Genomic DNA, 23,466 nt, shown 5'->3' with positions numbered 1-23,466 from the left:
ACTTTCCATTTGGTATTTTTAAGTTATGCCGGAAAATTCAAAATAGTCAATACGGCAACAGCACTTTTTTAATTAGGTGAAGCAGGTTCAGTGGGCTAATCATCATAAGAATTGCCTGTAGGCATTATATGGTTTGTCCAGGCTACTCGCACTATCTAGCCCTCACTCCACCTATATTCTCTCTCCATTTCCCCATCTCACAATGGACACATTAAAGCAACACCAAAGAACTTTTCCTCTGTCGCACGCATGCTATTTGTTTATCCAGCACCGGCTTTGCAAATAACGATGTCCACACACAAGGTAGAATATGTTGCATGATTTATAAAAAAAAGTAGCCTACGATGTATTGCGACATCAGATGCAAGTCATATTTGTAGTTTCTTATGTCTCATTCCATTGAACTACAGATCCGCTACCTGATCTGGCAAACTTACATAGTGCGGTTATAGCCGATAGAGGGCCGCGAAGCAAATGCAGAAGTGCCGTTCACCCTGTTACAAGTTGATGAACGACTGAAACGATTTTGGAAACATTATTTTAAGGTATAAAAAACTCTTTGGTGTTGCTTTAAATAAACTGCACATTTCCAACCAATGGAAATACACTACACTGTTAGCATCACACAAATAGGACTCCTTTGAATATCATGCCATCACTGTAACAGCTCCGGTCAAAATTTGTGGTTGTAATTTACCGTCCTGCTGGACAATCGGGCGATTCTGTTGATGGCTGGACACCCTGCTCACCCTGCACACACCTGGTTGGACGATACCCTCTGAAGTCTGTGCACTGGCCTCAGAGCTGCTGAGAAGAAAAGACACAAAACTAACACACCTACCGATCTTTCAAGATACCGGTCATTACTGTCCTTCTCATCCAGCATCACTGCTGCAAAGAAGGCTTTTTACAATGATAAGATTCACAGCAAAAACTATTTTCCACCTTCAAAACTCTACTAAATCATCCACAAAGTACCAACCTCATAGCTGACATATTCACTTCCTTCTTCACTGACAAGGTATCAGCCATCAGCAGTCAGTTCTCTGAACCAAGCACTCACAACCTACCTCTCCATGCTAAGGGTGCATCATTTCACTCATTCACCCCTCTCACTGAGGTATCTAAACTCCAAACATGTAGCTGCCCTGTTACATGCCCATTAGACCCTGGGGTAGCCTACTACATGCCCATTAGACCCTGGGGTAGCCTATTGCATGCCCACTAGACCCTGGGGTAGCCTACTACATGCCCATTAGACCCTGGGGTAGCCTACTACATGCCCACTAGACCCTGGGGTAGCCTATTACATGCCCATTAGACCCTGGGGTAGCCTACTACATGCCCACTAGACCCTGGGGTAGCCTATTGCATGCCCACTAGACCCTGGGGTAGCCTACTACATGCCCATTAGACCTTGGGGTAGCCTATTACATGCCCACTAGACCCTGGGGTAGCCTACTACATGCTCACTAGACCCTGGGGTAGCCTACTACACGCCCACTACCCGGGGTAGCCTACTACTGTACAGTACATGCCCACTAGACCCTGGGGTAGCCTACTACATGCCCATTAGACCTTGGGGTAGCCTATTACATGCCCACTAGACCCTGGGGTAGCCTTTATTTTTTATCCGAGGCAGCTAGCACCTCAGTATCTTCCTAGAGGTGTTCTCTCTCTGCAGATGTGGTGCCGATTTGTGGTATATGGATATGGAAAATGGTCGTTCCTTTAAAAAATAGTTTTATACTCATGTGCGTTACAAGTAGTTGCATTACTCACCTATGTCATTAGTATACATCAGAAAAATAAGTACAAATCAGAAAAACAGCAATTATCTTTTTATATTTTCATTATGTCTGTCAAATGTTAGGAGGTTGAAGTGGAATATAGAATTTTTATTTAAGCTCAGTAACAATCTAGACAGAAAACAGTACCATCTACTGGTGTGAGATCAACATTACAGTTACTTTCTGGGACAAGAACTTGGTTTGTAGTTAACTCTAGTTTTGAGTTATTTAGCATGACATCATTGTTATGCATTGTGAATATCACCCACCTTAAGGTCAGCTGCTGCCTCATCTACAGGTTGGAACTTGTGGTTGGTGTGTTTCTTTGAAGCCTGACACACCACACGCACAGGCTGTTTATCGTCCAGACAGAAGAGCTTGAGTTTCTCACTGTGTAGACTGCAGAACTCCCCAGACCCTGCTGAAGCTCTCTGACTTCTCTCCTGTAAGAAGGTCTCACACAGGTTCATTAAAACCAGATTTGGGAGGGGGAAATCCTTTGATGACTTCATCCTGCAGACAGGACATTCTCTGGATCCTTTGCTCTCCCAGAACTGCTGCAGACAGGCTTTACAGATGCTGTGACTGCAGGACAGGAAAACAGGATCCTTGAAGACATCACAGCACACAGGACAGGAGAGATCCTCCTCTAATTTTGAAGCCATTTCCTCCTGTACAAATCTGTGGTGTGGTCAAATGTTTCTACTTTCACTTTAACAAGTGCCTAGATTTGCCTTTTCATTTAGTAGAATCCATCCGTGATGATTTTGTAGAATGTAAGACTTTAGGCCAAGTTCTTAAAACAGCATAACTCTCAAAAAGAATTTCAAGTTTTTGCCTGAAATTGCACTGTGCCTATTTACAAGGGCATTGTTCCCACCTCTTCTGGGGCCTACCATCAAATGTTGGACCTCTATAGAAAGCTGAGAACCTCTAGTTTTCGTAGGAAACAGTCAAAATAAATGTGTGATGTACTCACTAAGAGTTACAGAGGCTAAAATATAGTTTTTTCTTTCTGCCGGATTACAAGCATCTCTGAACTGACCACATTTTAGCCCTCTAGGTCTCTTGATATCCCTTAGAAACACAACTGAGCCCTAGCACCAGGTCTTGTGAAGTTGTGTGCAAAAGTAGATCAATATAGAATGAAAATATGAGTGCTTTAGACTATTATTTGCCAAGGTATGCCCATGCGTTTAAAATAAAATGCCTATGGAAAATGCCTATGGATACTCCCCATAGGACTTTTTGTTATCCAAAATGCATACTGACAATCAAATGCTTACTGCACATGAACCCCTTTGTGTAGAAGGATAATCCTGGTCTCAAATGAAAGGTAACACTTTGAGGTTTCATGTTTGTATTTGGATTATACTTCAGGGGTTCTGATATGGAATGACTACACTAAATATGTAATGATTACAAAAATGTCTCTATTTTTGCATTTACTTTGTTGGTTCAATGAGTGTGTATAAGATAGACTATACATCTGTACAATTAATATTGGATAACACAACATGAAGATTCAATTTCTATGGATTCTTGTGAATATTTCAGTACCCAATATGTTGCATCTACTTATTGTGCTGCAGCTACACTGCAGCCAGAAGTCAGGGTACCAAAAGCGGAAGGGGGGGGCATTTTGCATCAAATTTAATTGAGACATAATAAGATTAATCTGAGAATATAAAGCACTATACAGATTGTAAATGAAAAAAGTTGTCATTTTTGGATTCCCAAGACTCAAAGCTTTGAAATGGTGTAGAACATGACTGTGCTACATAGCAATATGGTGCATACAATTGATTTAGAATGTTGGGGGGAGGTGGGGGAGGGGGGTAACCGTCCCGCCGGCGGGACACTGAAAGTTTTGTGGTTTTAAATCACTTCTGACCAAAATAAAACAAAAGTTCAATAGCAATGTTCGGTAGAAGTACAAAACTGACCTGCAAACACACTCTTCTTCTTCTTCTTCTTTCGTTTATTGGCAGATTACATCATTTAATTGTTGTATACCACCACCTACTGTTCAGGAGTGGCTACTCAATCAGAAAGATGTAAAATAAATCTAGAGATAATAAATAATAACAAAACAGAAACTAACAAATAGACAAAAAAAATATTCTTTTCATTAACTCAGTGTCTTTCAGGAAGGTAAATAAGGCTCTAATTATGTCTCTTTGCATTCCTTGTTCCCCAAGAATATCATCAATATGCTCATCTAATTCTTGCCATATTTGTTTCTGCTCTCTGTACATTCTAAATCTAAATAAAACATGATCCACATCTTCCTGTGTTTGACACTCTGTACATAAACCATCACTTTTTCCTACTAGTTTAGGTGTTGAATTCAATCCTGTATGTCCCATTCTTAATCTTGTGTACACTATTTCCTCTTTTCTATTTTGCATATTCATTCTTTTTCCTCCAATGTTTTTCTGATTGTTGTAATAGTGTCTAGCCTTAGGTTCAGCGTCCCATACCTGTTGCCGTCTCTTTATTATTTCAGATTTAATTTTAGTTTTTGCTTCTCCTTTCCCTATTGGAACATTGATTTCTATTTCTTTATTTTTTAGTGCCTTTTTGGCTAATACATCTGCCTTTTCATTTTCTCTAATTCCAATATGTGCTGGAACCCAACAAAACTGAACCATTAATCCTAGGCTTCTAATACTTAATAATATGTTTCTATGTTCCACAGCTAATGGGTCTTGTTATCCTTGTTCAGACCTGAGGGACAAACTACAGATGATCTAGAGCAGCAGGACTCTCAGCACTGGACACACATGGGTGACCAAACTACAGATGATCTAGAGCAGTAGGACTCTCAGCACTGGACACACATGGGTGACCAAACTACAGATGATCTAGAGTAGGGATGTAACGGTCTGAAAATTTAACCTCACGGTTATAGTGACCAAAATTATCACGGTTTTCGGTATTATCATGGTATTTCTAAAAGTGTGTTCAATATGTTCAGAAAGCACTGATAGGCCTACACAAGCTGAAATAGTTTCAAAAAGTGTCCCGTTCACTTTTTTCTTCATGTTTAATTGGCTATGTGCTTATAGCTTAACTTACCCTACCATGACTTGGAGTTTGCTATTGCTGTTATTTGGATGCAATGAGTGAGACCAAAGTAAGCAAAGTTTCAAAATAAAACTTTAGGCTACTGTATTCTCCTCATAACGTAAGTGGAATGGATTTAATGTGGACGCGAACATAAAAAGACGCAGAGTGGCTACATGATACAGTGCACATTTTGCGGTGAAAAAGTTCCGCCTTTCAAAATCAGGTGTAGCCTAATCCGAATCGTAGTTAAAACCATCAATTAGACAACAGAATCAGTAGGGTACCAGTTTTGTTCCATTGTACCAGGCCTACTGTATGTCAAAAGCAGGCTCGGATGAAGCTGGGAAGGATTAAACGGTTTCCACACCGCGGTAATCAAGAGTGATAATCATGATATTTGAAATGAAAACGGTAATTATTATCGTCAACATTTTTATCGCGGTTTGCCATTATACCGGTAATCGTTACACCCCTAGTCTAGAGCAGCAGGACTCTCAGCACTGGACACACATGGGTGAGAGACCCCACTAGACTTCTTTACAAAACACACCTCTACTAGAGTTCTCAACAGGTCGGGTCGGCCCGACAAACCCGAAGGGACCCGCGGATTCGGGCCGGGTTCGGGACGAAAATATAAGCAAATCGGGTCGGGTCGGACCTCGGGCTTAATCTTTTCCGCTCAGTGAATTTTTTTTTTTTATTAATCATTGCTGCTGTTCACCGTAAAGAAAATCTGGCTGCTGCGCGCAACGTGCATCATGGTGAGGGGCAGACCTGACGCCGCTGCGTGCAGCCTTTGGCCTGGAGAAGAGGATGGAGTTGGTGAAAAGTAAACTTGCCGCCGTCGCTACTAGAAAATCAGAGGTCTGGAAAGTGTTTGGAGTGGTGCTGGATTCTGATGGTAATTCTAAAGGTTATGCGCAATGCTCAAAATGCAAGGTGCTGATGAAATATGTGACCCTGCAAGGCAAAACCAGTCGCTGTGGTAAAATTTACCACACATAAACGGCCATAAACTAAGCTTTCCAACTATATGTATATCGAGGGTATTGCAAAAAGTATCGCTAAGATAACCGCATCCAAAGTTGGCATGGTTCTCCTGTCACAATATGCCAGAAGAGGAGAAAATCACCGTTTTAAGTAAATTGTCACGCTAATGTGTTGAATCTTCACGTAAATAAAGTCAGGGTTTAACAGTCAAAACGTATGTTTTAGGTCGGGCCGTGGGCCGGGTTGGGGCAGATAATTCATGTTGATGTGTTGGGTTACATCGGGTCCGGGCTTTAAAAGCCACGGGCCGGGTCGGGTCGGGTTGTAATTTTCAGGCCCGTTGAGAACTCTAACCTACTATTCACTCATAATCTAATATAACTAAACCCTGTTCACCACTACAACAAAGGCCCATATCACTCATTCCAGACAGTTCAACAAGACACATCCACAATATTCATCACCTGGCCCTATCTGACCTCCTGACCCCCTCCTGTCCTATGTGACCTCCTGACCTATGTGACCTCCTGACCTCTTGTCCTATCTGACCTCCCCTCTCATCATCACACCTACTGGCCTTATGAGAGTCCAGTCAGAGACACCATCAGCTCCATCAGTGCTGAGGACTCACTGGTAGGATCCTCAGAGAGGAGTTAACACAGCCCAGATTAAAGTATGGAAACGCTTTCTCGTGGTATCTGGAAAAATGGTGTGTAGGTGCGCAGAGTCTAGAGAGAGTGTGTAGGTGTGTGTTATTATCAAGGTCATAGAATGACAGCTCTTCTCTGTCACAGTCCAGCTGCACTCTGATCCTCTGGAGTTTCTGCTGCACTTTAAGGAGAGTGTAGGGCGTTTGGGTGCCTGAATGTCCTACTCCATAATGGCCATCCTTTTACCACATGTACAAGCGTCCATTCAAAGTGACATAGTCTCCACATTTTTGGGCAAAACTCATCATCACACCCACAGTCCACCTTGGGCAATCTCCAACCTCCACATCCCAGCAGTGAGTCCCTGTATTGAAGCCCTCAGAGCCCACCACACTGTGATACTTATCAAACCTAAATATATTCTTACTCATATATCTCACACTAGTCAGATCCTCAGACAGGAGGAGATCTGGGTGGGCACTTAGGGGATCCAGAGTCACAGGAGCTACAGAGAGAAAGGACACACACATGAGCTGAACACAGCCCGACATTATGATGATGATCAATACACATACACACACACACACACACACACACACACACACACACACACACACACAGTGTCACTATTATTAAAGATGAGACTAAATTCTGAAAACATGAATTAATTTGCCTGCTCATAATTATGGTAACTTAGTGTAGGGTAATGTAGTGTAGGGTGTAAGTGAATACATTTCTATATCTGTCTGTTAAAGTCTGTAGGGACTTCAAGGTGCAGTCGGCAATTGGACACGATATCAAGTCCATAAAAAAATGTCTTTAGCAATCATCTCCTCACGGCCACTAGCTGCCAATTCTGCCAGTAGGGCCTACACTGTACCATCCAGTAGGCTACCCATGCTTGGTTAACGATGCTTTGAACAAGTGAATTTATCTAAACACAAACAAACGTGACTTTAAAGCAGCCAGGCAGTTACAGCGCTACACTCTGGGAGCACATGAACATTTTTTTTTTTCTGTACCGACAGAAACCTCGAGAAACGGAGATTTATGTGAAAAATTGCCTGAAATCCTCTTTAATTCCATCCTTCACTTGAGGAGAACGTTCATGTGAGAAGTGTACTGGGCTATCCCAGTCACCACCAGTGACTTCTCTGTATGTGTGTGTGTGTGTGTGTGTGTGTGTGTGTCTGTGTGTGTGTGTTTGAGACAAAAATTCTTACTGCACTGAACAATCTTCCTCATCTTCTCCCAGACACTGAACTTCAGGTTGTCCAGGTGCTTTGCCACATTGATCAGAACTCCTGAAACCCTCTCTGGATCCTGCAGTGTGCACTGGGCTCTGGAATAACATTCAGGAGTCAGTGCTGCTGTGGGTTTGGGTTCAGAACCACAGAGAAGAGAGAGACAGAAGGCAGATCACTCACCTTTCCACTGGGCTCTTGTAGTTCTGTGTAGTAACAAATAGATAAATATTAGATATTGCCTACAATGATTACCTGATTAGCTATTGCATCTGACATTAGAATCATACACAACATATAGCTAATGTAATTTATAACCATGCACAACATATACAGTAGATAATGTAATTTATAACCACACACAACATGCAAATAATGTAATTTCAAGTCACATCAACCAAATGTAATGTTGCATTAACAAAGACTCCAGTTGATAAAACTTGTTATATGAGTTTAATTAAGGCACATATGCCACAATAAGCCACAGTGCTGTTCTAAATTCAATATTTGGTGCATGTCTATTATCTGTCTCTCTCTCTTTCTCTCTCTCTCTCTCTCGCTCTCTGTCTGTTTTTAAAGAAATAATTTCTGCATAAACTTGGTTGCCGTAGCTTTCATTTACTTGACCTCCCATTCAAGCTGAATGATTACCGGTAACTTTGCCAGGTTTCAAGAGTGACATTTTTTGCCTCAAAAGTAAAATCAAGACATGTTTGTGAATTTTTTACAGACGTATAAACTATAGGCTGTGAAGTTAAACCATAGGCTGTGAAGTTAAAATGCTGGTCTCTTTTTTACGGAGGAAACCCATGCTAAAATAAAACTCAATCAATGTTGGTATGAATATGTGTTGTACTATGTGATTCCTATAGCGTTAAAAAATTATACTAACGCCATAGAAACGTTGTAGAATCATTTAAATAGATAACGAAAGCCACCGCTATAATCACATCTATGGTTAGATTGATTTGTTTAGATTAGTGAAATTGCTACCTTGGCAACACCATGTCATGGCTTCAGTACTCTCAGTACTAATACTGAAAATCACAAAAGCTGCCACAGCCATGGTCCCATCATGACCAGATATGTGCTCCAGAGATACATAATTGTACTCACAGAGAAATACAGTATGCTGAACCTCTGCTCTCCTAAATGGTACTGCAAACCTCATTTTAGGGCTCTTGGCTCATACTCTACCAGCAGGTATGTGATAAAATAATATTCATCATCAAAGGTGAATCTTGAGGTGAATCTTTTTACCTGCAAGAATGTGACATCATCAGCTCCCATCTCCTCCTCTATGGCTCTGATTGTGTCTGAAAGAAATGAGATCTCTCTGCTCATCTTTTCAATCTCCTCCTTCATCACCCGACCCCTCCACTCCTCTTCCTCCCGCAGTGCAGCTATCCTGGCTGCCTCTTCATCTCGTAGAAACTGGTGAAGCTTCTCAAACTCCTCATGGATCTGCTTCTCTGTGTGTTGGGCCTGAGTCTGGGAATTATTATTTCTTCTTATTGATTAAAGAATCCACACAGATGGTAATGTAAAACTATCAATCCATTTTGCATAGTCTCAATTTTACCTTAGGACCTGAGAGGGCCTAACATAACATTCATCCTGGCTATTTGTGTTCCATTTAAATGAATGTTTTAGTTATATCTGATACTTATATGAACCTTAACTTTCACCTTAATGTCTTCTGCTGTTTGGTCTCGGGTGGTTTTTGCTTCTTCAAAGATCTTTAGCTTCTTCTTTAAGAACTCTATGCTAATCTTCATTCCCACCTGAAATGAAGAAAAACTCTGATGACCTTCTGTGTGGTGGTGATGGTTGTGTGTGTGTGTGTGTGTGTGTGTGTGTGTGTGTGTGTGTGTGTGTGTGTGTGTGCGCATGCAAATTGTGACTCTTGGTTGCAATATGATTATGGTGTTATTCATGATTACTGTGTGTGAATTCAATTCAGTTGATTTTCGAAGAATAAAACAAGATCATCATCATCAACTTGCAGACAGATTACAGATACAGCAACACAGACAGAACATACATTAAAAAGGAAAACAAACACAGTGATGACTTGTATCAAATGGCACTAACCCTAAGATTTGCCAGTGTAACGGAGGCGAACTGAGCTAGCATGCTAGTTGCCCGTGTAAATCCTCACACCCCTAACCTTAAGAACACCTCTAACCTCTGAGTTGGAAGCCTGGGCTTTTAGCTCTGTGGTTAGAGCATTCGACAGCCATGCTGGTGTGTGTTGAGGTGGCGGGTTCGAGTACCGCGAGCGGCGGACAAACTGACCTCTGTTACAGTGGTGCCTAGACCTGGATCATGGGAGTGAGGATTTAGGGAGGTGAGTGTAACCAAAGATTCTAGAGCGCTACGCGCAAGATGGATTACTGGCTAGAAAATACGACGCGTAGCGCTCTAGAATCTCACATTGCATGACACTGGCCAGCTATTGGGAGAAAAAAAGGACATAATTTCGCCCAGAAAACAACACAATATGATGTGGATGGTACGCTTGAGATGCGAGAGTGAGCTAAGTTAACAGATCAATGGACTAAAGAGAGAAGTTTCAGTAATCATGACAGCATCACAGATTCTCTAGAGCAGTGTTTCCCAAACTTTTTTTCTGGGGACCCACTTTTTAAAAATGACAGACTATCGCGACCCAACTCGTGACTGTGGTAGTTAACAAACTAGATCCTAATAGAAAGCTGTTAGCTTTCCTAAGCTATATAAGGTATAAGCTAGAGGTATTACACAACATAAATTGTCACTAGGCTATGCTGGCGACCCAAATAAAATCTCCTACGACCCACCTGTGGGTCGCGACCCAGTCTTTGGGAACCAATGCTCTAGAGTTTAGACCATGATGGAGTTTACGTGCACAGCGCAAGCACAATACACCACCAACACAACCCACCCACGTTGGTTCACTCCTGGCTCTGTAATTAGTTAGTGAACTTAGATTCCTGATTGGCTAGCCAAACCTGAGCATCACCATTGGCTATTCTACAGGAAGTGCCAGAACAGTCTCAAAAGTACTTGCAGAAAATTTACTTGTGCGAGCGGCAGAGATTTGTAATGGCAGAATAGCTTCGTAATTTAAAGACAGCAACTGTGGAAGGTTTAGTACCTGTGGAATATATTTGTAAGTGAAGGACATACTGTATGAGTAATACTTTAAATCGTTCGTGTTATTTTTATGTTAAATCACAAATCACAGTTACAGTTTTACAGTTACAAATCCTGATACACACACACACATCATACATATGAGACACTTCACATCCCTAAGGTGGTGCAAAAGTCTGTGCACCTATAGAAAAGATTTGTATCTGTATGACAGCTTTGTGCGTAGAATATTGATTTGTAATTGTAGAACATATTTGTAATTGTAAAATATTTTCAACTGTAGGATGATTTGTAGTTGTAAAACCGATCCGTACCTGTAGAATAGATTTGTAAGTGTAGGGCATATTTGTAATATTGACAATTACTTGTACAGGTCATTTTTACAGTTACAAATAATTTCTACAGTTTCAAAACGTGATACACACGTACAAAACATTTGAGTTTAATATTCTTCCATACTCACACCTTAAGAATGCTTCTAACCGCTGAGTTGGAAGCCTAGGCTTTTAGCTCAGTGGTTAGAGCATTCGACTCCCATGCCGGTGTGTGTTGAGGTGGCAGGTTCGAGGCCCGTGAGCGGCAAACGAACCGACCTCTGTTATATTACAGCATAACAATGTTGTTCTGGGTAGACGTTCAGGTGACAAATTCATTTGTACATCAAACTTCTCAACAATGCCTGGAAGGTGCTGACCCACACATTACAGAACAGGCCACTTGCACTAAAGCGCCTGGGTTTCTTGAGTGATATCCTCATATAGTCATTTATAAGATTTTGCATTACATATACCGGTAGTCATTTAAGATTCTACGTTGCCTTTTAAACTTAGTCCATAACATGACAACTGTGCTCATGTGGAATTTTCTTATGAATACTGTATGTTAGCTTAGGCATATGCAACACTGTCTGCATCATCATCATCAGATAATTGATCTGTAATGTAGTAGTGACCATGATATTTTGTATTTTTACAGACACCCATCACTTCTCCTGACAGATCTGGAAAAGTCTGGAAAACAGAGATATCTGTCCCATTTTGTAATATAACAACCAGTGGTGTAGTCTATGTTATACGCAGGACTACGCAGTATACCCACTTAAAAAGCATCACCTTCTCAGTATAGCCACTTAAAATACTTGTAGGCAAGGACAGGTATTAACATTTGGGGGTCAAGTCCATAAAAAAATTGTAGTCAGCAATCATCTCTTCACAGCCACTGGTTGGCAATTCTGTCAGTGGGGCCTACACAGCACAATCCAGTCTCAGTAGTCTACCCAGGCTCAGAAAACTGGACACAAACAGCGGAGGCAGCCCAAACGAAACCCTGCGTGGAGTTTTTTTGTTCCAAGTATGAAATAATTGTAGACCTTCATGGAATATGTCTCACCTTTAGGTCAGCTGCTTCCTGGAACGTGTGGTTGGTGTGTTCTCTTGAGTCTCGACACACCACACACACAGGCTGTTTATCATCCACACAGAAGAACTTCAGTTTCTCACTATGCCGACGACTGCAGAACTCCCCTAAGAAGACCGGATTTGAAAGAGGGCGTTCTCTCGATGACCTCCTCCTGCAGAGTGGACATTCTCTGGATTTTTTGCTCTTCCAGAACTTCTGCAGACAGACTTTACAGAAGATGTGATTGCATGAAAGTACAACAGGGTTCTTAAAGACGTCATGGCACACAACACAGAATAAATCGTCATCTAATGCTGAAGCCATTTTCTCTCCAGTGAAAAGTCTGTCTGGATAGCAGTTTCTAACTTCGCTTTGACAAGTCTCTCGGTTTAGCCTTCAATATGACCTTTACACTCGCTTCATTGTTTACCTCTGACTTCTGTTTACTGAAAGAGTGCGCGTCTGATAACTGGCAAAGTCCTACAGACACGCCCAGGCTCTATGTAAACTTCCTCATTCAGCGAACAGAGAAGGCGGGGATTTCGGGTCCAAGTTTGAGGACTCCGAGGGGGAAAGCTATGTCAAGATAGCGACTCGGACGAGATCTCTCTGGTGAAGTGAATTTAAATAGCCTACATCAATCACAGGCAACCAACGTAAAATTCTGATCTATTTATCGGCATATAAATGCCAATATCCTTTTATGGTAAGAATGGGGCCTATATAACAATAATTTTGTAGCCTATAATCAGACAGTGTTGAAGCGGAGCGAACAAATTCCGTTGCTCTATCTTGGTCAGTAATCAAGGATCTTTGCTATAATGACCACTGCAAAAATAAGACCGTGGCAACGGGTTCTGAGCTATGAATCACGTCTTTCATGTCATTATGTCAGTAGGCCTAGTTCAGCTGCTATCATTGAAAGTGAAGGTAAGCAGCAAGTAGGGCTATGACATTTCTATGGCGGTATTAATGACATGGAGTCATTTAGTCTCCCTTCACCCACCTGACCATCTCAGAATATTAGTAAAAATACATATAATAAGAAAAATTCAAAATATTAAGTCTCTACTGTTAATAGTTTTCTCATTAAAAAATATTAAATGAGGTGTATGAAGGGCATTTTTTGGCATCATACTCTGAAAAGCCATTTTTAAACAGCAATATCTGGAAAACTATCTCACCTCACCTTTCTACAGTCAATATCTGTTACTAATAGCATCCAGACATGGAATGTCAGGTGTGTAGCTCAAGTATAAGAATGGTAGGCCTACTTAAACTTCTTCCAAAATTTGGCTTGGTGAAATAAAATAGCACATTTGAAGAGTTTATGAGCCCCCAGTTTTTCAGATGGAAGACTTAGATTTTACAGTAAGAATCTCTGGTACCAGGTTGAACACTGTACTGTATTTGGTCTCTCTTAGATGATTAGTTTTCTTCGCCCAACAATATTCCAAAAAACTGACAACAGGTATCCGGTCCAAACTTACTTTTTTTGAATGATCAAAGTCTTGTTAAAATCATATAAACAAAATGTAGATTTGAGGGGTCTTTCCGTGCCAAATCAACAGATTTTAGAAAACTTGAATGTGATAACAATTTTCATGCACTGTAATAATAAAAATGACTAAACCTATATTGATCAACACCCATTCCAAAAGGTAAGCTACCCCCACACCCTTTCCAGCAGCCCAGTGAGGCCTATCAGTCCTACTCTGTTAAGTAATTTCCTGTGTATTTGTATGCATTCTGTATAAAAATTCTGTTTGAAAATGACAGTGCTTTATGAAAAAAAAACGTGTATCACGCATGTATTATCCACCACACCTGTATATTAACCCCAGTGCCCAACAAAGCAAGTGAACGGAGTGCGAGCAAAGAGCGGAGCGGATGGAATTGGAGCGCGGATTACTTTTTAATTTAAAGGCCGGAGGCCCGGAGCGGCCGCTCTGTTCCTCTCCAATCTCGCTCCGATACCGCTCAATCCACGAGTCTGAGGCATGCTCAAATCTACCCAGAATTCATGTCTTCCTAATGAAACCAACACCGTTAAATTTCAGATACTGGCCATAGTAAGTTTGTTGATGGGGATGGAGTTTGCTAAATATGTTTCAGAACTAGATACTAACAATGTAGAGCAAGAACAACCATGTGGTGGTGACACTGTTCCAATGAGTAAAGATTCATTTTGAAACCTAAGAGGACACATTTCGCGGAAACATGAGTGTGCTAAGGAGAGCAAAGAAAAACGTGAGCAATCTGAATATGCTTCATCAAGTGAGGCTGAAGTAAAACTTGGATGCTAATTCTTTAGGCAATTAATCCCACTTATACTTTTAGTTCTAGGCTTATGTGTATTGATGTTGCCAAGCTTGTTCGTTGTTGCATGTTGCATTGTCTTTTAAAATAAATGTTCTATGAGCGAACTCTTAGTTCTTTGGGATTTAAGTTTTCTACGGTGACAATTCGGCTTGTAGATTATTTCTTCCTCTTTTAAATTGGAGTGAATGTGGAACGATTTCACTGGAGCGGGACGATGTTGAAGTGGAGCGGGGAGCAAAATTGAGCGGAGTGGCCTGACGTGAATTTGAGCAGAGGAGCGGCCGAGTGAACAGCCACCTGAGCGAGGAGCGGGGTATTCGCACCGCTCAGCTCCGCTCACTAGCTCTGGTGCCCAATAACCCAATGAATCAGATTGTGCTTTAATCATAAAGAGAAGATATGCGTTCCCACATATAGTCTGCCCCTGTGTATTAACCTCATAGCTGAAGACATTGTGCGAAACCAATGAATAAACCTGGGTTAATAGAGCGCAACAGTCCCACCCCTCCTCCAAGAGAGCTTAGTTTCCAGAAGTAAGTTTCCCATTAATTTCTCCAATTTACGTCTGGAAAAATATATAAAGAGTTTTAAACCATGCCTTAGGCTAACCAGCTGCGACATGACTCATAATCATACAACATCATTTTGAGCAAAAAAAGAAAAAAAATACAAGACTGTGTAGGCCCTACATATTTTAATTTTGGAGTGAAGAACTACTCTAAATGCTTCTATTTTAATCTCACACAAGAAGATGACTAACTATACCATTTCCATTGAGTAAATTGAACTTTCAAGATGAGAAAAACAGTTTTTATCGGACAGCCACACATCGGTTCTGACAGCCTTGGTATCCATCTTTCCAGCGAGTAGCGAGAAGTCAGGCGCAGGAACAGTGGCATAAATATTTCCATGGCAACAGCGATCTCTACCCAAGGGCGTAGGTTTGGTCTAAGCTTTGGTGGGGACACTACCCACTACCCCGCCCGCCCCCGGAAAATAAGGAAAAGTCACTCAACTCTTTCACCAGCCACTATAGACATATAAAATGATTAAAATGTTGGTAACACTTTACTTGATGGGTGAGTTCATAACACATTCATAGCAGCTGTCATAAACTGCACATAAAGCATTCATGACTGTTTCATGAGACCTTTCATGAATATGGAAGACAGAACGACGACAACTTGTCAAAATAAAAGTCCAACAATCGCAAAGCAGCATTGCCGTTTTTGTTCCAAACCTCTTACCTGATCACGTCACATCTGAGATCTGAGTCAATGGGCTACTCCAGTGCCAAAAAGACAGAACATGGTCAATCAAATCATTTTTGTTTCATAAAAATGTATTTGTTTTATGATGTAACCTTTGCAGATTATTTCTCATCTTCTGCTACTGGGAATGTCCAACCGTTCCAGGTTACACAAAACACGGGTCAGCTGAATGTAGACTAGTTTACCTCCCAGTGTTAAACTCAGTGATTAAGAATACTTCACAACTTGTATAGTAAAGTGACATTTGATGTAGACTTCATAAGATATTCATGAAATATTTACAAAAGCTGGAGAGAAAAACGGCAATGCTGCTTTGCGATTCAACAAAGAATGGGGGTAGAGGAGCGCTTCTTGGACTCTAAAGTTTGGTTAAGTCAGAGGTGCTCTTTGGATGGGAAACTAAATGCCAAGAATCAAGAAACTCCAAGGCACTCTCTATCGAAAAAGTTAAAAAGCCTTTATTATCATGGCTTGGTCAAGTTAACCTTCTAAAAAACTCCAACGCGTTTCGGCTACATGCATGCATATTTTCTATTTGGTCTGTTATTAAATCATGCATTGACCCATTTAAGCACAGCTCAGTTTTAACAAACTTAAACACATGCATGCTTAGCATTTTGTGAAAGGAAATCATTAAGGCTACATTGACAAACTCTTAACCGTGAGCTGCCTGTATATTCCCTGATTCTAATATTTACAGATATCTAGGTGATGTAAGCATATAGCCTGGGTGTTCCCATGCTGCCTTGTGCGCGATTTGATTCACGCTGCTAAGGCAGCCTGGAGACCATGGAGCAAATTTTCGCCTGAGATAGGGAACCAATCACAGAACAGGGGGGAAAGCAAGACGATGATGAGCTATGCACAGACGCATTTGATAGACATCCATGGCACCCAATAAACGGATCTGGGCATTTTTTTCAAATACGAGAAAATGAACGTTTGGTTCCCAGACCACGTCTCATTGAGAAGTGGTGGCGCTAGCCAGGCTAGTAAGCATAGCTCAGTTTTAAGAAATGCTTAAAGCCGAAAGATGTTGAATTTTGCTACAATTTATTTCAAAACCGGATTACTCTGGAACAGCTAACTATACACGGGAATGCATTACACCTTTGTGTTCGGTAAGGTTTATATATGGTTTGTCATGTGTTGTGTGAAGAGTGTGTAGCCCTACCTACGATATTCCACCGGAGGCTAATGGATGTGGAGATGGGCATGAGAGAATAATTATTACATCTCTTGAAGTTATTTTTCTTGCAAAACTGTTTATCACAGCAAATAGTGGCTATAGCACCGTTTAAAAGCTGAGAAAAGGCTCTTTCATGTGACACATGTGTGATGAGTAGCCTACTCTAGGAGTTCAACAGAGAAGAATGGGTGAATTTGGACGCACTTCATGCTTGTAGTGAAGTAAAGATGAAGCGCTGCATGCTGCGCAGGAGACTGCGGCTCACTTGTAGTTATTATAGGTAACTTCAAATCAGCGCAATTTACCCTTATAGGCTACTGCACATTACAAGATCTGTACGAGATGATCTGCAGCACTGAAGTGAGAAATGATTTAACTCTTTGTGTAGCGCATGTGAGCACTTTTCCCCCCATTTCAACCTGAATATTGGTGGGGACATTTCAGTCGTAATTTGACATTGGTGTGGACACGTCCTTCGGTCCCCACGCAAATCTACGCCTGTCTCTACCAATCAAAGGTTCTGCTTTTACCTGTTAGGATTTTGCATGTACAATCGCTTAGTCATGTCATAGCTGGTTTTAAGTCTACCATGGACGGTTACGATGGCTTATACTCCGGAATCGGCAGTGGACGGGACTGTTGCGGTCTATAGGCAGGAAATTACGGTATTGGGGTCCACCCCGTGTCTTCTGCTGTCATCCACCCTGAATCTACTTGCAGGACCTTCAAAGTAAAGACTGTGTTAAAGTATGGGTACACTTTCTCCTTGAAAGTGTCTTTGAGAGTGTGTATATGTCCAAAAGTATCCGCATCAAAGAATGACAATTCTCCTCCGTTCCAGTCCAGCTGCACTCGGACTCTCTGCGGCTTCTGCTCCACCTTAAGGAAAGTGGAGGGGGTCGGCGTAGAGCGTGCAGCGTACTCGTCATCGTTACGCCACATAAACCAGCGTCCACTCATGGGGGTGAAGTCTCCCTTCCTCTTAGCAGACTCCGCCATCACGCCCAGAATCCAGCGTGGATAGTCCCCAACCTCCACATCCCAGCAGTGAGTGCCCATGTCAAAGCCCACAGAGCCCAGCACACTGTGGTACAAGTCATACCTCTGTGGGTTATTTTCAACGAATGTCACAGTGGTCAGATCCTCAGACAGGACCAGATCTGGGTGTGCAGTGTTGTGGTCTAGAGTCAAAGCAGCTGTGGGGAGAAAGAACACATGAACATGGAATCTAGAACCAGATCTAAAATAATAATAGAATAGAATTAGAATAGAAGACATCTGCTAATAATTATGGTAAATATATATATGTGTCTGTTACAGTTACAGTAGACTTTTACAGCACATCCAGAGTAAAAGGAAAGGGGAAAAGAGAGGGCGAGAGAGAGGGGGGGGTACATCCTGAGTAAGAAAGGGGGAATGAGAGAGAGGGGGGTACATCCTGAGTAAGAAAGGGGGAATGAGAGAGATAGGGGGGGTACATCCTGAGTAAGAAAGGGGGAATGAGAGAGAGAGGTCCATATCATGTTGGGGGGGGTACATCCTGAGTAAGAAAGGGGGAATGAGAGAGAGAGAGGGGGTACATCCTGAGTAAGAGGAAAGAGAGAGAGAGGGATAGAGAGAGGTCCATATCATGTTGATGATCTGTGTATGTGAATAGGTGAATAAAAGTTGTGTAATGCTAAAGAAAACACAGGGAAAAACATTTCATAACTAATTATAGTATGGTTATTGGTAACAGAGATGCAGCCTCTCAGGAGTAATGATGCTGGCATTTTTGAAAATGTGCTAATGGCATAATATAATTGCTTTGTTTCAACAAATGATATGTTGTCTTTGCACTGTTCTCAGTTACATGTTTGATTGAAAATTTGGGCAAATAACTTACAGTGTCCCAACGTTTTGGGAAACAGAGTTGTAGAAAATGACAGCAACAAAAAGGTGCAGTGTGTGTGTGTGTGTGTGTGTGTGTGTGTATACGCACGCTTCTCATCAGTCTCTCTCAACTGCTTTATGACTTCGCACTTCAGTTTGTCCAGGTGTTTCGTCTCATTGAGCAGAATTTCTGAAACTTTTTCTGGCTCCTGCAGTTTGCAATCGGTTCTGGAATGACATTCAGGAGTCAGTGCTGCTGTGGCTTTGGGTTCAGAACCACAGAGCAGAGAGAGAGACAGGAGATTAATCACTTACATTTCAACGTTTTTCTGGTAATCCTGTAAAAAATGAAGACATTGCACTATATCATGGTCATAATTCCAGGTTACACTTAATATTTAGGTTTACAAAATCAAAATTATTTTGATGTTGTACAGCTACATTTGTAAATAAAACTGGAAAAGATTTTGATTTTGATTTCAGGCTGTATGACAAATAAAGTAACTATTTCAAAGGGGTATGATGATTTTCTATAGGCACTGTTCATGTACATATATACACAGTATATTCACAAGTTGTTCTGTGGTGTATTGTTGTAAAGAAGAAAATGTGTAAAACTTCTGGTGAGGCGGCGGAAGTAGTAAAGCTATGCTATTTGGTGTGCTAGTTAGCTAAGAGGCCAAGTATTTCTCTGATTATTATTTATTTATTAGAGATGTTGTTACGGAGCTCAGGGACAACATGTGCTGTTTTTATATATATATATATATATATATATATTGGCGTCGGTGGTTATAAATGTCTAATGAGTGAATGATAGAATGTGAAAATGTTGGTTATTGCAGTTGTATTTGCGTTTACCATGTTGTGTACTTGTTAGCGTGTTTAGTGTCTTTGGTTGTACCTATGTGTTTATCCCCGTGTTGATGTATATGACTACCCTTGTTGTGTGTTACATGTGCTGTTGAGACTATCCTCGTGTTGCCCCTTATCATTGTCTGTGGTTGCCTTACTGCTGGTTCGATAAATGGCCATCCTAGCCAAATGTGATCCCTGTCTGTGTGTGTGATATGAAAGGCAAAAATGGTTTACCTTCAGGTTTGTGACCCCATCTGCTTCCAATTTCCTTTGTATGGCTTTGATAGTGTCGTTTATACAGGTCATCTTCCTCCTTATGCGGCTGCTCATCTCCCATAACATCTGCAGCTTCTCCTCCTTCTCCTGCCTCACGATGGCCAGCCGGACCTTCTCCTCGTCCCGCAGGAACCGGTGGAGGTGCTCAAACTCCTCCGTGATCAGCTTCTCGATGTGTATGGCCCGAGCCTGCAACAGCAAACAGGCCTATTACTGCTGATCAGCTGCTGGATGTGTATGGCCCGAGCCTAGAGCCTGCATGGTTTACTTCTTTGAGTGCTTGGCATAGAAAGAATCTCTATTCATAAGACTGATGCCAATCTGATGTCAATCTCACCGTAATGCAGTGTGTGGTTTCGTCTCCAGCGAGTTGTGCTTCTTCAAGGTCTTCCAGTTTGGTCTTTAGTCGCCCTAGACACAACTTCAGTTCCTCCTTGAAGTAAAACAAATCATATGGAGCTCAATGCAGTGATGTCACACCTCGCGTGCGCAGTAACCACTAAAACCTTTAGGGCCCAAGTTTGAGAACGGAATCTCCCAGCTAACAGGAGCGCATGCGGCGCACTGTGGCCAGACCTAGATCACAAAGAGGGCAGCGCGAGACTGAAGTTAATTAATAAAAGATTTTGTTAAAGCCGGCCAATAGACCCTTTCATCAATAAAAACAAAAACAATGCTTGAACGTTCTATTTGGGCCCCAATCTACTTCCTCTGCATTAAGATAACATATGGAATGTTAAAAAGGAAGTCTTGTGGGGCCAACTATGATGCTGATAATAGAACTCTCTTGAAAGGGTCCATAGCAGTGTTGAGCAATACTTTTAAATGGAATGCATCAGACCAGATTAAAGTAGAACTTTAAATCCCAATATTGCTACGGGTGAATAGTTGTACAAATATTATTAATATGTAGCATTTATTCTGCTGTTTTGAACATGTAGCAATAAGAAGTTGAGCTAAATGTGTGGTGTGCACGGCCTCCTAGCCCTAGAAGTATAAATCTATCTGTCATAACTCCCAGTCACAAACATATTTCTCTAGAAATCCCTCATATTAGATCAGAGTTTGATAAATTGTCTTTTAGCTTTTTTTTAGCTAAACATGGAATTCAAGATGTTCTGAAAATAAACGTATTTGTGTCAGTTAACCAATTTAAGAGTTTACTGATGTGGCTGTGGCTCAGTGCTCTTGATCTGATCCTAAATCATTTTATTGTTATTTACTGTTTTTTTTACCTCTGACATAATTATGATTTTCTGTCTTTTAATTTCTAACTTTGTGTTTTTATACCCTGTGTTGTTGTCAGGGCATTGCTGTAAAAAAGTGTGTTGTGCTCAGCCAATTTCCCCCTGAATAAACAATGCACAATCCCAGCGCAGAGCAGAGACAAGGAACAGACAAGCAGCGACAAATAATCTGAACTCGAGACAGAACAGGCAAGTAGATAGATGCCATATGAGTCATAGATCAGCTTGTGAAAGTCAAATTAATATGTAATGAAAGATTCCAGTTCTGCTGGTTTTCTGGGTCATTTTTCTGAGACAGCTGGTAGTTTGTAGGGGGTCCTTCACTCAGTGGAGCTGCCATCAACTTCAAACTGTAACACTTCAGCCATTTGATATAGCTCATCAAAATCTATGACATTTTCAATTAACAAATACAACCACGTGGTTTTGTTTTCAGAGTGCAGTGCCTGCACTTTCTGTCAAGAGGAAATGACGCTAGCAGAATGTCAAAGAGTATGAATATTGCTCACCTTAAGGTCAAACGGTTCAAACTTGTTTCGTGGTTTGATTGTGTGGCACGTGTGTTTACTGTCGAACTGGCACACGACACACACGGGGAAGTCATGCTCCACACAGTAGAACTTGAGCTGCTCGCTGTGCTCTTTACAGAGCGCCCAGCACCCTGCTTGAGGTTTCTGACTTCTCTCCTGCCAGAACGTCTCACACAGGTTCTTCAAGACCAGGTTTGGTAGAAGCTGATCCTTCGATGACCTCCTCCTGCAGACTGGACACTTATGCGCCCCGATGTCCTCCCAGAAGTCCTTTAGGCAGTGTTCACACACAGTGTGGCTGCATGTCAGGAGCACAGGGTCCTTAAAGATGTCATTGCACACGATGCAGCAGAAATCCTCTTCGTATTTTGTACCCATTTTGTCTGGTGAAAATCTTACGTCTCTCTCTCTTTCTTGGTAAACTTTTTACCTTTCACCCTCAACATGTGCCTAAATTAGGCTAATAATGATGTTTTCTCTCAGCAGATTGTCCACGTCTGTCTGAGACTTGGGCTTCAAGTGAATGACCTGTGCTTTAAATCAGTTGTGGTCAGCAGACGCTCACCGTCTATCAGTTTACGACCTTATTTTTAGGAAGCAGTGAGTGGGTGGGACTCTAGCTCGGGAGGAATCTGATTGGCCAGCCTCACACAACTTTAGACTGAGCTGTATCAAGAAAGGAGGTATAAGTAACCATAGCTGCCTGTCTGTCTCCACACAGTCACAACCTGAGCACTAGGAGCAATGCTGACTGCATCTAGAAGTTATTCAGCTCAAGCAGGTGCACTGCAGCACCCCTACTGGCTGTCATGCGCTACTGCAGTCGTCTGCTCCCGAGGCATCTGTCATCACTCTTCTGAAGGAGAATGACCCTGCCCATGCTCAGACAAGCCAAAACAGCTTGCTTTGGGCAAAACACTATAGTGCATTTAAAATACAACTCCCTCAATATAGGTAATTTCTTCAAAATGTGACACAAAAAAGATCAAGATCAAAAGCCTGAACTCCATGAAACAGACCCAAAAGCTATGCCTGGCAAGTCAAATTCAAGACTCTTTTCCTCCTTGTTGGTGGAATGAGTTGCCCAATGTTCTCCGTTCCTGTGATAGTTTTGGGTCTTTGAAGAGGGGTCTAAAGGCATATCTGTTCAACATGCACTTAGTTTATTAAGCCATAGTCATAGTTTGTATATGATAATATTTATTTATTTTCAGTAGGCTATTGATTGAATTGACATTGTTGTTTATTATTGCTATTCTCCTTAATGTAGTATACCAACTTTTCAAATTATGTACTGTTAAATTTCACGTCCAATTGTATGTCGCTTTGGACAAAAGCGTCTGCTACATACAATGACTATAACCATAACTAAATCATTGGGGGCGTTCGATCGTTCAGCACTGCGCAGATCTGGCTGAATCTTTCAATACAAACATGAGTTAGTTAGTTTATTTGTTGTCCCCTTAGGGAAATTCTTTTCACAGTTTTCTACGTTTTCATCATACATCGTCACAGGCACAGGATGGCACATCGAAACATACATATTTCAGACACCTTAGACTTACATTAAGCCAGATCTGCGAAGCACTGCAAGATCGAACGTGCCTGCTGATTTGACG

The 23,466-nt window shown here is 41.5% G+C and overlaps 4 protein-coding genes across 7 annotated transcripts; all 4 read right to left on the bottom strand.

The window, feature by feature from the left end:
- Positions 1–542: 542 nt before the first annotated feature.
- LOC125292201 (E3 ubiquitin-protein ligase TRIM17-like) lies at positions 543–2,685 on the bottom strand. Of its 2 annotated transcripts, none has more exons than XM_048239406.1 (2): positions 2,060–2,685; positions 543–807 (listed from the first exon to the last, which is right to left on the bottom strand). In XM_048239406.1, the coding sequence occupies exons 1-2, from the start codon at positions 2,453–2,455 to the stop codon at positions 799–801; spliced, it is 405 nt and encodes a 134-aa protein (XP_048095363.1). In that variant the 5' UTR covers positions 2,456–2,685; the 3' UTR covers positions 543–798. The 2 variants fall into 2 exon arrangements, with proteins under 2 accessions (XP_048095363.1, XP_048095364.1); XM_048239407.1 differs by having other exon boundaries at positions 543–804.
- A 3,314-nt stretch (positions 2,686–5,999) lies between these two features.
- On the bottom strand, positions 6,000–13,292 carry LOC125292199 (E3 ubiquitin-protein ligase TRIM35-like). 3 transcript variants are annotated; one of them, XM_048239402.1, is made up of 6 exons: positions 12,274–13,292; positions 9,435–9,530; positions 9,007–9,237; positions 7,930–7,952; positions 7,726–7,844; positions 6,000–7,007 (listed from the first exon to the last, which is right to left on the bottom strand). In XM_048239402.1, exons 1-6 carry the CDS (start codon positions 12,604–12,606, stop codon positions 6,745–6,747), a joined length of 1,065 nt encoding a protein of 354 aa, XP_048095359.1. In that variant the 5' UTR covers positions 12,607–13,292; the 3' UTR covers positions 6,000–6,744. The 3 variants fall into 3 exon arrangements, with proteins under 3 accessions (XP_048095359.1, XP_048095360.1, XP_048095361.1); XM_048239403.1 differs by having other exon boundaries at positions 9,007–9,231; XM_048239404.1 differs by lacking the exon at positions 12,274–13,292 and adding an exon at positions 9,935–10,365.
- A 4,231-nt stretch (positions 13,293–17,523) lies between these two features.
- LOC125292595 (E3 ubiquitin-protein ligase TRIM39-like) lies at positions 17,524–19,268 on the bottom strand. The gene is made up of 3 exons (XM_048239974.1): positions 19,252–19,268; positions 19,046–19,164; positions 17,524–18,260 (listed from the first exon to the last, which is right to left on the bottom strand). Exon 3 carries the CDS (start codon positions 18,121–18,123, stop codon positions 17,725–17,727), a length of 399 nt encoding a protein of 132 aa, XP_048095931.1. The 5' UTR covers positions 18,124–18,260; positions 19,046–19,164; positions 19,252–19,268; the 3' UTR covers positions 17,524–17,724.
- A 198-nt stretch (positions 19,269–19,466) lies between these two features.
- LOC125292292 (E3 ubiquitin-protein ligase TRIM39-like) lies at positions 19,467–22,225 on the bottom strand. Its single transcript, XM_048239509.1, has 4 exons — positions 21,827–22,225; positions 20,408–20,503; positions 20,029–20,259; positions 19,467–19,475 (listed from the first exon to the last, which is right to left on the bottom strand). Exons 1-4 carry the CDS (start codon positions 22,223–22,225, stop codon positions 19,467–19,469), a joined length of 735 nt encoding a protein of 244 aa, XP_048095466.1.
- Positions 22,226–23,466: the final 1,241 nt, after the last annotated feature.

Source organism: Alosa alosa, chromosome 3 (assembly GCF_017589495.1).
Source record: "Alosa alosa isolate M-15738 ecotype Scorff River chromosome 3, AALO_Geno_1.1, whole genome shotgun sequence".
NCBI lineage: Eukaryota > Metazoa > Chordata > Actinopteri > Clupeiformes > Clupeidae > Alosa > Alosa alosa.
This window is presented reverse-complemented; position numbering and strand designations above follow the sequence as displayed.

What these genes read in the sequence shown, in the direction of transcription:
- LOC125292201 (XM_048239406.1), bottom strand. Translation starts at nt 2,455, where the DNA reads ATGGCTTCAAAATTAGAGGAGGATCTCTCCTGTCCTGTGTGCTGTGAT.
- LOC125292199 (XM_048239402.1), bottom strand. Translation starts at nt 12,606, where the DNA reads ATGGCTTCAGCATTAGATGACGATTTATTCTGTGTTGTGTGCCATGAC. An exon ending in AAACAGCAGAAGACATTAAG is followed by an intron (nt 9,238 to 9,434) that starts GTGAAAGTTAAG and finishes AATAATTCCCAG; the next exon opens with ACTCAGGCCCAACACACAGA. An exon ending in ATGATGTCACATTCTTGCAG is followed by an intron (nt 7,953 to 9,006) that starts GTAAAAAGATTC and finishes GTTACTACACAG; the next exon opens with AACTACAAGAGCCCAGTGGA.
- LOC125292595 (XM_048239974.1), bottom strand. Translation starts at nt 18,123, where the DNA reads ATGGGCACTCACTGCTGGGATGTGGAGGTTGGGGACTATCCACGCTGG.
- LOC125292292 (XM_048239509.1), bottom strand. Translation starts at nt 22,225, where the DNA reads ATGGGTACAAAATACGAAGAGGATTTCTGCTGCATCGTGTGCAATGAC. An exon ending in TTGAACCGTTTGACCTTAAG is followed by an intron (nt 20,504 to 21,826) that starts GTGAGCAATATT and finishes TTTTACTTCAAG; the next exon opens with GAGGAACTGAAGTTGTGTCT. An exon ending in AAACCACACACTGCATTACG is followed by an intron (nt 20,260 to 20,407) that starts GTGAGATTGACA and finishes TTGCTGTTGCAG; the next exon opens with GCTCGGGCCATACACATCGA.